At 41.4% G+C, this 17,442-nt stretch overlaps 1 protein-coding gene across 2 annotated transcripts; it reads left to right on the forward strand.

Moving 5' to 3' along the window:
• Positions 1-726: 726 nt before the first annotated feature.
• MARCKS (myristoylated alanine rich protein kinase C substrate) lies at positions 727-5,393 on the forward strand. Of its 2 annotated transcripts, none has more exons than XM_042987036.1 (2): positions 727-1,413; positions 3,252-5,393. In XM_042987036.1, the coding sequence occupies exons 1-2, from the start codon at positions 1,312-1,314 to the stop codon at positions 4,155-4,157; spliced, it is 1,008 nt and encodes a 335-aa protein (XP_042842970.1). In that variant the 5' UTR covers positions 727-1,311; the 3' UTR covers positions 4,158-5,393. The 2 variants fall into 2 exon arrangements, with proteins under 2 accessions (XP_042842970.1, XP_042842971.1); XM_042987037.1 differs by lacking the exon at positions 727-1,413 and adding an exon at positions 1,891-2,134.
• The last annotated feature ends 12,049 nt before the right edge of the window (positions 5,394-17,442 follow it).

The following is a 17,442-nucleotide window of genomic DNA, read 5'->3' on the forward strand; positions in this document are numbered from 1 at the left end:
TTGCTTCCCAACCGCGTATTTGGATTCATACACTCGAGGCTGTGTCTCGTTTCACCATAGAGAAAAATTGTCATTTCATACAGTGATAAAATGCGAACCGTTATGATCTTTTGTAAATGGCCCTCACTTTATATTGTGGGGGAAAAAATCACTATTTGGCAATAGTCGGGAGTGGGGGGATTCGATGAGCGTCGCAGGCCAATATCGAAATATTTTATTTCATGCCAATGCGGGATAGGGAAGGGAGTGTGGCTTAGGCTCCTTGCCGCTTTTGCATTTTCCACATCTGGCCTACAGACCTAATTCTAACTCGAGATGTCGTTTGATGAAATTCGATCTTCGTGGTTTAAATACCTTTCAATTTGGGGGCGATATAACATTTGCAACCGTTAAAGAAACAAACCCTGTGCAATATCTGTGAAACCAATATGGAACACGGAGAAAGAAAACATGCTGCACACAAATCCTAACCATTGTCTTTAACACTCGCATACACACACACATACACATAAACACACAGGGAAGATGGGGGAGGGGAGCGAGTGGAGAGAGACAGACACGGATACCGACCGACAAGAGTCAAAGCGAGTCAAGTTAACGCTTTCTCCGCCCCCAGCCACAAGTACCCCCCTCCCGCGTTAATTAATTCCAAACAAAGCAAGCCAATCAAGTGATGCATTATTATTTTCAAGCAGAGGGAGGCGAGAGGCATGTATTTTTTAATTGATTTATTTATTTGGAGGACATTAATTCTCGGTCTGAGGCTGATTTTCAAACCATTTGCAAAGCGCGGCTCCATTGTTCGCCGGGCGCGCAGGCTCCGCCCCCTGCTTTGTGTGCGGTGCGCGGATTGGCCGGCGCGCGCGGGGGCCGCGTCAGCGCCCGCGAGCCCATTCATCTGTGCACTTGGGCGTTGGACCCCGCATCTTATTAGCAACCAGGGAGATTTCTCCATTTTCCTCTTGTCTACATTGCGGCTACAAATCTGGGATTTTTTTATTACTTCTTTTTTTTAAAAAACTACACTTGGGCTCCTTTTTTTGTGCTCGACTTTTCCTCCCTTTTTCCCTCCCTCCTGCGCTGCTGCTTTTTTATCTCTTCGACTTAAATTTTTTTATCCGGAGTGTATTTAATCGGTTCTGTTCTGTCCTCTTCACCACCCCCACTCCCCCCTCCCTCCGGTGTGTGTGCTGCTGCCGCCGCCGCTGCTGCCGCCGCCGCTGCTACTGCCGCTCGCCCCGTCGTTACACCAACCGGAGGCTCTTTGTTCCCCCCTTGGATCTGTTGAGTTTCTTTGTTGAAGAAGCCAGCATGGGTGCCCAGTTCTCCAAGACCGCTGCGAAGGGAGAAGCCACCGCGGAGAGGCCCGGGGAGGCGGCTGTGGCCTCGTCGCCTTCCAAAGCGAACGGGCAGGTAAATTCTACCTGTGTTTCTGGTCATTTCTTTGGTGTCTTTCTCTAGTCCCGACGCTTCTTTTTCCCTCCTGGTCGCGCCCGAGGCGCATTCCGCGGAGAGAGGAGCGTGGCCAGATTCCAGTCTGAAAGTTGAATGGAAAGCGATAGCTTAAATTGTCAATTTCTCATAGGAGGGGGGGGGTCCTCTCCTCCACCCCCAAAGGAGTGGTTCCCGGAGAATCCTGGCAAATTCTTGTGTAGACGCGAGGAAAGAAGTGGTAAATCGTCTAAAATGGCGTGTTTGGAGCTTGGCAGAACGTGACTAGCTAGGTGCTAACCCCCCTCCCCCAGTCAGGTTGCAAATGTGTTTGGTGGGCACAAAGGTGTTTGGGTGGCTCTCCGTGTTTGCTGTCGAGATTGGGTCGCTTTCAAGATTTCTGAACTGGTGTGATTGTTGGAGGGGGAGGGGGTGGGGGGAATGGGGAAGGTGGTGGAGAAAGGCTAGGAGGGAAAAGCTGTCTTATTGTATGCTGAGGCGGCAAGCCCTGGGTTCTTGGAAAGGTTGCTGGCTGGCTGGCTGGCTGGAGCTGGGCACAAGGGTTTCAGTATCTGCTGGGCAGAAGGGTTACAGTGTCTTTCGGTGGGGCTTTCCCACTGTTCTAAGCCTTTATTCGTTAGCTGTCTGTGGAATTACACACCCATCCGACTTTTAAATGGTATCCCTGGGGTGGGAAGACTCGGTGAGTCCTTGAAGCCCCTCTCCAGATGGTCAAGAAGAGACAGTTCGGGTGTTTCGGATGGGATTGTGCGTGTGCTTGGCGCCTAGACCACTGCGGGGGGCCACCCCGGAGCTGCCCGGACCCAGGCAGATGGCCACGGTTGGGTGCGCGCGAGAGGTCGGCCATGGGTGGCTGCTTTGAAAACACTGGGCACCCACCACGCCTCTTTTCCTAGAGTAGAGGCCGTGTAGCTTCGCCTGCTCTAACCTAATGGGGAAGGCGAGCTCTGCCAAGAGGCTCTGAACCCGTTAAAAATGTAAGATGAGCCGCCGTGGCGCGCCCCGGTTACACAGAATCGTAGGCGAAGGTGGGCGTGGAAGCGGAGGCAAGATCTTAGAAATAATGGGTTTCCCCGTGCCTTGTTGGTTTTATTCGGACCAGGATGCCGGGAAGCCACCTGAGCTTTGTTTGTGGACTCTCGGCTGCGCGATCCGGGCTCGGGGGCGCCTCGGCCGGCGGGCAGGGCCGGGCTGGGCAGGGCGGGGTGGCCCCGCGGCCCCGCCCCTCCGCGCCCGCCCGCGCCCAGCTCTGCGCGGTGGAGGCGCAGCGCCCCCTGGCGACCCCAAGCCCTAGGGGGCGTAGGACCTTTGCGCGCGCAGCCCAGGCGCTTCTGGCTGGAGCGCTGATGCCCCTGGGAGTTCTCGGTGTTTGGAAGAGCCCTTTAGGGTTTAGGGGAAAGGGGGACTGTGTACCGACTCTGGCTCTGTGCCTTCTCCCAAAGGGCGCTTGGTGTATCGTCTGTTACGTGGCTTTTTTTGCATAGCCCGTTAGGCGAAGGCTGGAATGGGTTACCCTTTGCTTTCTACGTCTGGGGTTCGGCCCTCTTCAATCCGCAGGGCATTTGTTGAGGGGTCGAAGCTCCTGCTGTGTCTTTAGGGCGCCCCCAACGGCACTGCCCCGCTTCTTCGGAGAGCGCTCGTCGAGGCAGGCAACCCTGCCTCCCCATGAGGGGGTGGGGGGGGTCTCCAAAGCGAGAGGGGCCCAGGGGGGAAGCCTGTCCCTCCCGGCCCCAGGGTGGGGGCGGCGATGGCGGCGCCCGGGCCGCTTCAGTGACAATCCCGCCTTCTCTGCCCCGCAGGAAAATGGCCACGTGAAGGTAAACGGCGACGCTTCTCCTGCGGCCGCCGAGCCGGGCGCCAAGGAGGAGCTGCAGGCCAACGGCAGCGCCCCGGCCGCCGACAAGGAGGAGCCCGCGGGCGCCGGGAGCGGGGCGGCGTCGCCCGCCGTGGCCGAGAAGGAGGAGCCGGCCGCCGCCGCCGCCCCCGAGGCGGGGGCCAGCCCCGCGGAGAAGGAGGCTCCCGCCGAGGGCGAGGCCGCCGAGCCCGGCTCGCCCTCGGCCGCGGAGGCGGAGGCCGCGTCGGCCGCCTCCTCGACGTCTTCGCCCAAGGCGGAGGACGGGGCCACGCCCTCGCCCAGCAACGAGACCCCGAAAAAAAAAAAGAAGCGCTTTTCCTTCAAGAAGTCTTTCAAGCTGAGCGGCTTCTCCTTCAAGAAGAACAAGAAGGAAGCGGGAGAGGGCGGGGAGGCCGAGGGCGCAGCCGGCGCCTCCGCCGAAGGCGGCAAGGACGAGGCCTCCGGGAGCGCCGCTGCGGCCGCCGCAGAGGCGGGCGCGGCCTCCGGGGAGCAGGCGGCCGCGGCGCCGGGCGAGGAGGCCGCGGCGGGTGAGGAGGGGGCGGCGGGCGGCGACCCGCAGGAGGCCAAGCCCGAAGAGGCCGCCGTCGCGCCCGAGAAGCCAGCCGCCAGCGAGGAGGCCAAGCCCCCCGAGGAGCCCAGCAAGGCCGAGGAGAAGGCCGAGGAGGCCGGGGCCAGCGCCGCTGCCTGCGAGGCGCCCTCAGCCGCCGGGCCCGGTGCGCCCCCGGAGCAGGAGGCGGCGCCGGCGGAGGAAGCGGCGGCCGCGACAGCCTCGTCAGCCTGCGCAGCCCCGTCACAGGAGGCCCAGCCCGAGTGCAGTCCAGAAGCCCCCCCAGCGGAGGCGGCAGAGTAAAAGGGCCCGAGTTTTGAGATAATCGAAGAACTTTTCTCCCCCTCCCCCCCCTCCCCGTTTGTTTGTTGGAGTGGTGCCAGGTACTGGTTTTGGAGAACTTGTCTACAACCAGGGATTGATTTTAAAGATGTCTTTTTTTTATTTTCCTTTTCTTTTTAAGCAGCAAATTTTGTTCCCCCACCCCCTCCTCCCCCCACAGATCCCATCTCAGATCATTCTGTTACCACCATTCCAACAGGTCGAGGAGAGCTTAAACACCTTCCTCTGCCTTGTTTCTCTTTTGTTTTTATTTTTTGCATCAGTATTAATGTTTTTTGCATACTTTGCATCTTTATTCAAAAATGTAAACTTTCTTTGTCAATCTATGGACATGCCCATATATGAAGGAGATGGGTGGGTCAAAAGGGATATCAGATGAAGTGATAGGGGCCACGATGGGGAAGTTTAAGTGGTGCGTGACATTGCCAAGAGTAACGTACCGCTAGAAATAAATGATGGTGTAAAGGCTTAGTCTTTTTCTTTTTTTTTTAAAGAAAAGTTATTACGATGTATTTTGTGAGGCAGGTTTACAACACTACAAGTCTTGACTAAGAAGGAAAGAGAAGAAAAAAAAAAAAAAACACCAATACCCAGATTTTAAAAAAGATCATAGTCTTAGGAGTTCATTTAAACCATAGGAACTTTTCACTTATCTCATGTTAGCTGTACCAGTCAGTGATTAAGTAGAACTACAAGTTGTATAGGCTTTATTGTTTATTGCTGGTTTATGACCTTAATAAAGTGTAATTATGTATTACCAGCAGGGTGTTTTTAACTGTGACTATTGTATAAAAACAAATCTTGATATCCAGAAGCACATGAAGTTTGCAACTTTCCACCCTGCCCATTTTTGTAAAACTGCAGTCATCTTGGACCTTTTAAACACAAATTTTAAACTCAACCAAGCTGTGATAAGTGGAATGGTTACTGTTTATACTGTGGTATGTTTTTGATTACAGCAGACAATGCTTTCTTTTCCAGTCGTCTTTGAGAATAAAGGAAAAAAATCTTCAGATGCAATGGTTTTGTGTAGCATCTTGTCTATCATGTTTTGTAAATACTGGAGAAGCTTTGACCAATTTGACTTAGAGATGGAATGTAACTTTGCTTACAAAAATTGCTATTAAACTCCTGCTTAAGGTGTTCTAATTTTCTGTGAGCACACTAAAAGCGAAAAATAAATGTGAATAAAATGTACAAATTTGTTGTGTTTATTTATGTTCTACTAAGACTTCTAGGTCTTAAGGTTAATTTTGAGGAACATCTTGCATGCCATCAAGAGTAAATTTTATTGTGGTTTTTAATCTGAAGTTTTCAAACTGAAATTCATAATCAGAGGTGTCAGATTACATACAGGAAGCTCTTAGAACATTCCATGTCTGTAACCATTTACCTGCAATGAATTTTCATTTAAAAACTCAACAATTATTTTTATTGTAGTTATATAGCATGTCAGAAGATAATCATTTAATACGAAAGTGATGTGACCCGAAGACTCTTTAAATGTCATATGGAAGTTTCCTAAAATACATTTTTTGTCATGCAGGTCCAGAAACTTAAATTTATACTGAGTGAGAGTCTATTTAATCCAAACTGCAGATGGGCCGCAAAAGTGGCCAAATGTGTTTCAGAAATTGATGGTGTTTTACCTGCCGTTGTAATTGCTTAGTGCTTGGCTAATTTCCAAATATTGCTTAGATTATGTGTTATACCTTAGGAAAACAGGCTTATGTAAAGAAGTGATGGTGATGAATGGGCAACATTGTCAGTTTATGGGCCTTTTAGTACTTGCCTCAATTCAATAGTTGCAAACTTTTTTTTTAAAATGAAAGTAGTGTGTTAGTATCTTGTTACTCAAAGGAGAAAAGGTAGAGAATAATACTTCCTTATGTAGTAATAATCCTTACTAGTTTCACCTTTGCTCTTACCACCCCATAACTGGATTTTTTTTTCTTCGCTGGACCCTAAACTGAATTGAATTTGAAGATAAAGATGTATCAAATACCATTACTTCATTAAATGCGAAGGAAAATAGTTTACGCACACCTGCTTCGCTGTTTTTGAGCAGTGTGCCTTGTAGGGTTCACAGTGAGTCGGTGAACCACATTTGTAGCAGCCGAACACGGAATCTTAAACCCATTAGAAAAATAAATTAGCTCTTGACATGTGCTATTAACTGGAATAATGGATCATAAATAATAGTTCATGACCTCTCTTACCTAATACCCTCCCCACTAATAAAATAGCACTCGGAAAAGTATGTACTTTTAGTTGGGGTTTCTCGATCTTGAAGGATGTTTGAAAGGTAAAAGTCAAATCTGGTAACCAAAGGACTGCTATATGGGGTCTTTCCAACCTTAGCAACTTTTTCTCAAATACCTACTCTGCCAAGTACAGGGCCTGGTATGTGGTAGGACTCAAAAAAAAAAAGGGGGGGGAGGTTAAAAATTAACTCGCCAGTAGTCAAAAATACTATGTAGCCAACTATATTGCTAGGCTTGTTTTTTTAACAGCTTGAATTAAGGTGCATTATTTTGATTTTAATCTTTGCCTAAAACACTTTGGGTGGTATTGATGGAGTGGTGGATTTTCCACCAAGTGATTAAATGAAATTTGACATATATCTTTTCATCCAAAGTTTTGTACATCACATTGTTTTCTAATGGAAAAATGTTAATATGGCTTTTTGTATTACTAACAATAGCTTTGAGATTAAGGAAAAATAAATAACTCTTGTACAGTTCAGTATTGTCTATTAAATCTGTATTGGCAGTATGTATAACAGCATTTGCTATGGTTATGAAATACTTCCTCTGGATTATAATAATCATTTGATTCAATTCCTATTGTAAAATAAAGTTTTACCAGTTGATATAATCAAGCTTGCTAAAATAGGATTTTTTACAAACTTAATTTTAAAATGGAAGTTTTAGAGAAAAACAAATCTTAAGTGTTGATGGTAAGTATAACTATTACTCAGTTTAAGGGATTTGGAAGGTATGCGTGACGGACTTAGGATACAAAGTTAGATCCACTGAAGGTGAGTTAGCTCATCTGTTAACAAGTCGACTGAAAACTTTAATGATAGGTCTTGATATACGTTTGAGAAACGATGTAGTGTATCTACATTTTCCCCTCATGTATCTAAACAATAAAATTTTGCAATTAAAAATTTGGGGAAAGGGTGCTTTTTGCATTCATATATTTTGGAAGGGGGGTATAGTCTAATGTAATTCAAGTTAGCTTTAAAAATTAAAAAAAAATTGGTTAAGTAACAGAGCTATGAGCTTTAGTTTTCCTTTAATCATTCACTGTGCAATATCAAGCATTTTTTTTTTCCTTCCCACTTCCCAGCTATGTGAAAGTGCTTCAAGCAGGGTGTGGCAAATTTGAATTTTAAAATGCTTTCAGTCTGTAAATGTTCCAGTCCCTGCTGGGGATTCAAGTTCCAGCACTCCTTTAAATTACACCCAACAGTGCTATTTTTAAAATGGGAAATAAATACTTCTGAAAGATGTGAATGTTACCTATATTTTATGTACCTGAAAAAGTAATAAATTACTAATCCCTGAAATACTTCTGTCTACAGTTCCCATCAACTGCTCAACAGCAACGTACAACCCCGAGATCTAGAGTCATGCTCAACCAACTGAGCCAGCCAGGCACCCTCAACAGCAACTTTGAAACAAAACAAAATACCCCATAAGATTTAGCAGCTGCAAATATATAAAATAATTACTACAAGATTTCTAGGAATCCTGATAACCCCACTTTTAGTGTTTTGATAAAATGAGAGCACAAGACTTTTTAAGTACTACTAGTAAATGAAAAATGAGAGTATCTTTGTCAATTACTGTTACAACTTCTTTCTGGGAAAGGTGACTTTTTGCTTAGGATTTCAATACAACACATTTCAACTGAATTCGTTAAGTTAGCATTACAAGCTGTCTTCCTAGCAAGTGGGACACTGTTCCTTAGGTTTGAAATGTGAGTTAAGGACTGGCTGGAAATAGTGCTACAATTCAATACTTGTGTAGTGGGGTGGGGGGAGGGGTGGAGAAAAGGGAAGGGATTCTTGATAAATTGGAAGTGTAAGAAAGACTTCAAAGCAAGACTTTTGCTTTGATACATCCATATTTTGGAAAGCACCGTCCAACAGAAATATGAGAGCCACATGTAATTTTAAACTTTTTAAATAATCACATTTTAAAAAAATAACATTAAATTAATAATCCAAAAAATCTTCAACATGTAATCAACATGAAAAGTATTGAGACATATTACTTTTTTTTTTTTTTTCTTACTAAGTATTTGGAATCCCAGTGTATTATATACTAACAACATACCTCAGTTTGGAGCAACCACATTTCAGGTGCACTCTCGTCACATGTGGCTGCCACACTGGAGAGGACAGGTCTGAAGAACCAGAATCTGAGAGTCGAGGACTAAGTAGGAATGTTGAGTACAGACTTTGCAAAGGGTAATTTATGTGATTAATTTCATGAGCTTCGTTTAGCTTTGGAGCTAACAGTCAACTTTTATTTCTAAAGTACAAACCACTCTAAGCCGTTAATACGGCAATAGTGTTATCAATAAATATGTTGAGATTCTGAATCGTCTTGTTATAGACTGAACTTTTGGCCCTCCTCCCGTCCCGTTCATATTGAAGCGCTAACCCCCAGTACTTTAGAATGTGACTGTATTTGGACACAGGGTCTTTAAAGAGGTGATTAAGTTCAAATAAAGGTGTTATGGCGGGCCCTAATCCAACATGACTCGTGTTATTATAAGAAGAAATAGATTGTCCACATTGAGAGACACCAGGGGCGCATGTGCATGGAGAGAAAAGAATCATGTGAAGACCCAATGAAAAAGTGGTCATCTACAAGCCAAGGAGAGAGGCCTCAGAAGATATCAAACTTGTCAGCACTTTGATTTTGGACTTGCAGCTTCCAGAATCCAGAGAAAATAATATCTGTTGTTTAAGCCACCCAGTCTGTGGTACTTTGTTATGGCAGCCGTAAGAAACTCATACAGAACTTCTAGGTAAGATTGGAAAGATTGTCCCTTCCCAGGGATGTAAAGAATTTTACAGGCTTGCTTTTTCTCTTCCCTCAATGGAAAAGAAACTGCTTTCTAGCTTGAGAATTTATTCTTGTTTTTGTTACCTTAAAAGAGAAATGATAATTTAAAAATTAGAAAGGTAAATTATATTGCTATCTTAATTATTAATGAGTTGATAGGAAAGATCTCTGGAACACAAATAGTAAAAAATATTGTCTAAAAACACTATGTTATGTTTTGTCTGAATACGTAACTAATGTTATGTCTGATTAACCATCTCTATTTTCCCTTGCAATTACTTGTGCAAGAAACTGAGTTTTTTGTTCTACAGTATCCAAGTATGTTGCTGATTGCCCTCATGCTGTCATTTACTACATTATTTTGTCTTTCCTGTATTTCTTGTATTTTCTGTAAATTGATCAACAGACCTAGAGAGGCTTGATCAGATTCAAAGGGCTGTATCACACAGGTGATGTATTTCTATCAGGAGGCACACAATGTTCGGTCATTTCTCTTTTTGTGATGTTTAAAGCCATTGATTTTTTGCTTAAATCCATTAATACAGAGTTGCCAAATGGTGTTATTCTGATTGTCATTCCTTTTTCATTTATTTGTTCAGTTATTTCTATAAAGAGAAACTATCCCTCATCAACCATTTGGTTGTCCATCGGTTGTCCTTTGTTAATGGAAATGCAGAATAAATGTTTAATTCTTTCACTTTATTTACTGATTTTCAGAGTAATGAGTTGGTTCCCTAACACCCTTCAAGGGTGACCAATGATGGTATTTGTTTGTTTAGTACCATTATACATTTATAGATTTAAACTTACTAATGTAAGTAATATAAATGATGCTCAAACTGGCTCATGGCAGATTACGCTTTGAAGTTATAGAATTCAATAAATGCAATCAGTTTACATTTTATTAAGATGCTACTCAAGTATATGCTAAAAGGTAAATGAAACTCTATTTTATTCACATGAAATGGTTTTACGTATTTAAGTGTTGGCACATCCCTAATTTTAGTTGGGGTTTCATGCTGAGAAGCCGTCTGTTTATACAATTTCAAAGAAATGGGAGGCATTGCAATTTTTTTCTTACCCTCTAATTACTGCTGTATAATCATATTTAAATGTCATCAAAATCTACCAATATAACACCTTATTCCATGTAGTAAGAAAAATGTCTGGAAATGTATGAGTTTGAGGAGACTCAGCAGTCTCCGGTCACAGAGACTTACGTGTTGGTACTTGATAACGCAGCGCACCAAATAGAACACGTTGTGAACGTACATTACTAATTCCACCAGCAAGATACTAAAACTGCTCTCCTGGGGTATGGGTCAGTGAAATTGGTAATTTTGAAAGAAAAAATATGCTTATTATATAGCCCAGAGTCTCCTGTGGCAGGATTAATTAATGGCTCTCATAAAGAAGTTTTGAAGAAGTTGAATTTAAGTGACCATACAGTAATAATCTTTTCTAAGCAAACTACCAACTAGAGCTACTTATTTTAATGTTTTGGAAAAACTGGTAAGCATAGGCTGAGACAACAGGTCATCTAAAATAGGTAATATGTTAATAGATTTGAAGACGCTTGGTGAATTGTAAAGAAAAAGGGGCCTACGGACTTGGTCAGGTCAATTTCTAAAATATTAATTATTAAGAAGAAAACTGAATTATCTCAACAAGGGTCATTTTTCTCTTCTTTAGAATGCTATCTAGTTCATGAATTGGATTATAGTAGGACAAAGAATGTCTTACTTTCCTTTTTTCATATGCTTCCCGATATTTTAAAAGCCTAAGTTATTGCTAAGAATTTAAAAATTTTTTAAGTGAGAATTTAAATTTTTTAAATTTATTGGTATATAGCTTCTACACTTAAAATTTTATCTGGTCTAGAAGTGAAATTTATCAGAACTCCAATGATGAATTTATTTAAAACAAACCCAAAATATGCAAATACCAGAGTTTCCTCCAAACAATAATGAAAGTTATTCAAATCGCTTGAGGAAATCTACATTTTTTAGCATTCTTATACAGAGCACAAAGATTTTGCATGCTTATTAATGCTTAGTGAACAAAGAAGAACTTAATATACAATCAGTAAAAAATACAGTAATATCAAATGAAGATTATTTCTTGTGAAGTATTTCTGCCATAACTTCTGGAGACTTGAAACACAGAATAAGCATATTTATTGAGAAAGTGCAGGGGTTTTTTGTTTGTTTAGATCAGGAAGACTCGTTAAAACTAGTTGTTCATAAAGCATGCTTCCTCCCTACTTTCTTACTGTTCTGAATTCCAATTTTGTTATCAAAAGTATATTTAGAAGTAATATATGCATATTTTAGATATGTAAACTTATATACAAAATAAATTAATAATAGAAACACATTCATACTTATGCATAATTTGATATATATTTTTCTAAAGACATAAATATGATTTTATAGTTACATTTATTTAATACAAATATACCTCTACAATATATTATAAAATCAAGCATAAATCTGAATGTGTGCTCTCTATTTTTAATAATAAAAATTTTAGGGGCACCTGCGTGGCTCAGTTGGTCAAGCATCAATCAGACCCTTGATTTCAGCTCAGGTCATGATCCCAGGGTCATGGGATTGAGCCCGGCATTGGATTTGGTGCTGAGCATAGAGCCTGCTTAAGATTCTCTCTCTCTCTGTCTCTCTCTTTCTCTCACTCTGTCCCTCTTCCCAGCTCATGCACACTCCCTTTATTTCTCTCAAATTAAAAAAAAAAATTTTTTTTAAGAAATCTTTAAAAAAAATTTTTTAAACAAAATTTCTGTATTTTTAAATTTTGTCACCTCCTTTATTTGTTCCTTGAAGTTTTTGGAACTTACCATATCTACCAAACGCTCCCTAAGATTATAGGTAACAATGGTTGAATGAGGTTTTAGATTTGGTTAAAGGAGGGTATTTTGACCAGAAGTTGAATTCGCTAAAGATTCTTTAGTTGAAAATCTATAATTTCGTTTCAGCACTCATTAATTTTTTAAAACATAACATCTGGTTATAATAATAACCATCATGGGTCTCTGACCTATGGTAAAGAAGAACCAGGCACAATAAAGACTACTGACTTGTCTTTCTTTTTTGTTCTTCTATACATCTCCTTCTTATTGGTTAGACTTGTGATTATAATATTATTTACTAATGAAAGTACAAGAATGAAGTGATGATTAGTCACTTAGGTGCTGGAGTCAAGATCTGGTTCTGCCACATGCAAACTTTTAAATTTTTTTTTTTTTTTAACATTTATTCATTTCTGAGACAGAGAGAGACAGAGCATGAACGGGGGAGGGTCAGAGAGAGAGGGAGACACAGAATCTGAAACAGGCTCCAGGCTCTGAGAAGTCAGCACAGAGCCCGATGCGGGGCTCGAACTCACATACCGCGAGATCGTGACCTGAGCCGAAGTTGGACGCTTAACCGACTGAGCCACCCAGGCGCCCTGCAAACTTTTTATATTAGGTACATCACTTCATCTATCTGAGCCTCAGTGTTCTCATATGTCCAACTGAGAGTTAAAAGAGTGCCAGCTATTAGGAATGAGTGCACCTAGTCTACTGTCTAGGAGTTGAGAAGTATTCAATGGATGTTTGCTATTATTATTTATTTCATAGTATTTACATTTTTTTGGTTCAACATTGAGTAATACCTTAGATACTCTGCTGGTACCCGGAAATCATTTGCAGTGTGTTTTAATTAAGATGTTTAACATAAAGATTTTTTTACAAGACAGATTTCTACTTAAGAATCTATGTCATACTTCATTTTTCATTTTGGCAAACATAATATGTTCTAGGGAAAGGACTGCAATCTAGAAACATAAGTGAATGTACTGCATATCTAGAATCTGTTCTGGCGGGAAAATCGCACATTAAAAATAATACCAATACTACTACTAATAATTTATAATGTGATTTTTTAAAATGTCAAACACAGTTAATTATCGTATGGCCTTGATTACAGATTTTAGATGAAAATCAATTCAAATATTCTACAAAACAATACTTGGTATATCTTTTAAGTTTATATGTCAAGTTTATATTTGATAACGTTTTAGTAAACAGCAGAAAAACATAAAATACGGAAGATACATATTCAGTTTATCTACTGTCAGATTATAAACCATCTGAAAACTCAGTAGTATGAAACAACAACAGTTTATTTTTTCTTTTTTTAAAGCGTTATTGATGTGCAATTGCTATACAGTAAACTTCACAGAGTTAAAGGGCACAATTTGATGTGTACACATCTGTGAAACCATCACCAGAATCAAGATAACAATCATATCCATGAAGATTCTGTGGGTCAGGGATTGGAGCAGGCACAGCAGGGACAGCTTGTCTCTGATACATGATGTTTGTGGTCACCAGTTAGTGTTCCTTGAATAACTGGAGACTGCTGGGATAGCGAGATTGGGGCCATATGTCTGGGATCTTCATGCTTCTTCATGGGTGTTTGCTAGGATTAGAAGGCCTCAGATGGTTCCTCGACACTGGTCTTGGTTCCTGAGCTGGGATGGCTGGAACAGCAGAGAGAGATCTAGCAGGTCTCTGCACCCTCTACACTCACGGCTGTTTCAGGATACTTAGACATGCTGCGAGGCAGCTGGCTTCTCCCAGAGGTGGAGTTTCAAGACAGTGTTCCAAGGGACAGGAAATAGAGGCTGCCAATCTCTCATAGCCTTGTCTCAGAAACTGGCACAGCTCACTTCCGCTATACTTTATTTGTCAAAATAGTCACAGAACCCATTCAGACTCTAGGACAGAAGTACATGGACACCACCTCTCGGTGGGAGAAGTGTCAAAGAGATTTTGGCCATCTTGAAATCACGACAATGCCTATTGGATATGCTGTATTCCTGAGTAAAGGAAGGCTTCAAATTGAAAACTTGAATAAACTATTTTTTGGTGGATTACAAGGGCAGTAGTAGGGGAAGGAGGTGGAAGAATTTCCATCAACTCCTCTGCCTTTATTGCTCTTTATCAAGCAATGTTCTTCAAATAACCTGGAGTTGTTATGCCCTGATATATTATAAATGGGTGCATTTGGATACAAATACATATGATCAAGCCATATGGTAAATACTTTTGTTTTTTATTATAGGATATTATATCCTTTAATGGCATATTTTAGCCATACAAATTATTATCAAGATTCAAAAACCACTGAGACATAATTTACGCAGTAAAACCATTTGAGATGTACATATCAGATTCCATTTATGTTATCTTCTTTATTTACTTTTGTAAATTTTGTACTTTATTTACTTTTGTAAAAATCCTTTTTTTTTTTTTTTTTTTTTTTTTAAGACAGATAGCCTATACGTGGAGAAGGGGGCAGAGGGAGAGATAGAATCTCTCCACGCAGAGCCTGACGTGAGGCTCGATTCCACCACCCTGGGATCATGACCTGAGCTGAAATCAAAAGTCAGCTGCTCAACCCAGGTGCCCCCATTTTTTTCCCTTAAAGTTGGCTGGGGCAGGGATGGGATGTAAGGGGTGGGGAGGATTATAGCCCTACAAGTAGATGTGTTATATTTTAACAAGCTTTACTAGAGATAATTTCAAATAGATGGTTTCACATTTTCTGAATAAATATAATCTACTATGAAGATCGCATATTGAAGAAGTGTCATTAGCCATATATATTTAAGTATAAAGATATATATTTCTTATATGTTCAACCACTAGGTGAAATGTGTACGTCTAGCATAAAACCGAACAAAAAAATTTTTTAGTTGGTGAAATATACCAACTAAAGCTCAACCTCTCAGGAGAATGTTTTCCCTGTAGTCTTTTGAGAAACACAAGGGAAAGGCAGTATATAAGTAGAGTGTACCCATGGAAGAGGGGTTCCTGATTCACTTGAAGGGGGTTAAATAAGTGTGTATTAATCATTAGTTGTAATATTTATCTTTACAGGGAAAAGGCCATTCTTGGAAAGAAAGAATGACCTCCTATCATCCTTTTTGGTCCCTCTCAACCACAGCTCTCTCAAGCAATACTCTGGTGGTTTCTTAAGTTTCTCACGATACCTTTATTCCTAAAACATTTCCTCTTTTGACTGAAGCACACAGGAATGAAAAGATGCGAGACAGAATGTTTGCGTGCACATGTGCTTGCCTACATGTATCCCCCTATCGGGGAGATTACCAAGAACCATTACAAATGTTAGTTACCTGGGGGGCGCCCGAGTGGCTCAGTCAGTTAAGCGACCACTTCGGCTCAGGTCATGATCTGGAGGTTTCTGATTTCCATCCCTGCCTCGGGCTCTAAGCTGACAGCTCAGAGCCTGGAGCCTGCTTCAGATTCTGTGCCTCCCTCTCTCTCTGCCCCTTCCCTGCTCACAATCTGTCTCTCTCTCAAAAATAAATAAACTTAAAAAAAAAATGTTAGTCACTTGGAATACTAGAGTTAGAGCGTGAGCAGGTGGTAAAGACTTTTGATCATTAGATACATCTGAAGGTGATTTACAGAAGCAGGCGGTGTCTGTTGAGGAATAGAGTTTAAGGCAATGATATTCTTTGGGAGAAGAGAGGCAACACCCAAAGCAAGCAATGAAAGCAACATGTTTCCTTTTTTATCAGTATGTTTTATATATGCGTATAGAACATTTAAAACATATTTCACATCTGTTTTTTAAGAGTTTCACATCAGGGTTTTCTTGTAGCTTTTTGTTTTCTGTTTTTTGTTTTCTTTTCTTAGTTTCTTCACAAAGTTAAACCACTACCATAAAGTTAGGAGGTCATGTAACCAGTGTGAAAAGCAATTAAAATTAATTATTGTGTAGAGGTTAGATACCGTTAAAGTATCCACTAACATTCCAGACCTCTATCTCTGTGTGCAGGGTGATCAAGTGTTTGACATCTGTCGTATTAATTGATTAGCATTGGAAGAAATAGCAGTCACACCTGGTGGATAGTAAATAAAGCTAGAGAAAAGAGAGACTCAAAAGTATTCCCATATCACCCAAACTTAAGTCACAGTGCTTCCAACATGGGCGTTCAAAGTGAAGCCTTTTTGCTCTTTCTCAAGAAAATCTTACAAAATCTTTCTCATACAAAATCTTCCCTGATGATGTCAGAAAGAGTAATTTTAGGGACGCCTGGGTGGCTCAGTCGGTTAAGCATCCGACTTTGGCTCAAGTCACGATCTCACGGTTTGTGAGTTCGAGCCCTGTATCATGGAAGCTCGAGCCCCACTTTGGGCTCCATACTCTCTCTCCCTCTCTCTCTGTCCCTGGCTTACTTGCACGCATTCTCTCTTGCTCCCTCTCTCTCTCAAAAATGAATTAAAAAAAGGGAGAGAAAGAGTGATTTTATCTGTAGAATTCAGTGCAGAACCAGAGTTTTTCAAACGGCTATCAATACTTATTGAGAGTCTTTTTAAAAATGTTTATTTATTTTTGAGAGAGAGAGAGAGTGCATGCGCCTGGAGAAGGGTCAGAGAAAGAGGAAGAGAGTGAATCCCCAAACAGGCTCCCTGCTGACGACGCAGAGCCCAGTGCAGGCTCGAACCCACAAACTGTGAGATTATGACCTGATCTGAAATCAAGAGTCAGATGCTCAACCAACTGAGCCACCCAGTTGCCCAGAAAGTCTTTTATGTATGAGCTGTTCTGCTGGGTTTTCAGCCATTGAAGAGACAGGTTTCCTGTCCTTGAGGAGTACAGGACTACAAGCAAGGTTTGTAAATGGATCATGAAATACAACAGAAAGCCATCTGGAAAGAAAAAAAAAAAAAAGATCCATATCTTGGAGGAAACTTAAATGCTAAAAACAATTAAAATAAAAATGTGAAAAAAAAGTCTAAGTATCAGAATGGCAAAGACCCTACTTTATACTATAATATAAATTGCCAATTTATACTGTAATATAAATTTGACCACATAATTCTAACCGAAATCAAAAGAAAAATGACACACTGGAAAAAATATTTACTCCTTATATTATACATATTTTATTTATTTTTTTAAAGTAATCTCTATATTATATTTATTTTGTTTATTTTTTTTAAGTAAGCTCTACATCTAACACAAGGCTTGAACTCATGACCCCAAGATCAGAAGTCACATGTACTACTGACTGGGCCAGCCAGGGCCCCTTCACTGCTTATATTAGGGGCTCCTGGGTGGCTCCGC

Source organism: Panthera tigris, chromosome B2, assembly GCF_018350195.1.
Source record: "Panthera tigris isolate Pti1 chromosome B2, P.tigris_Pti1_mat1.1, whole genome shotgun sequence".
NCBI lineage: Eukaryota > Metazoa > Chordata > Mammalia > Carnivora > Felidae > Panthera > Panthera tigris.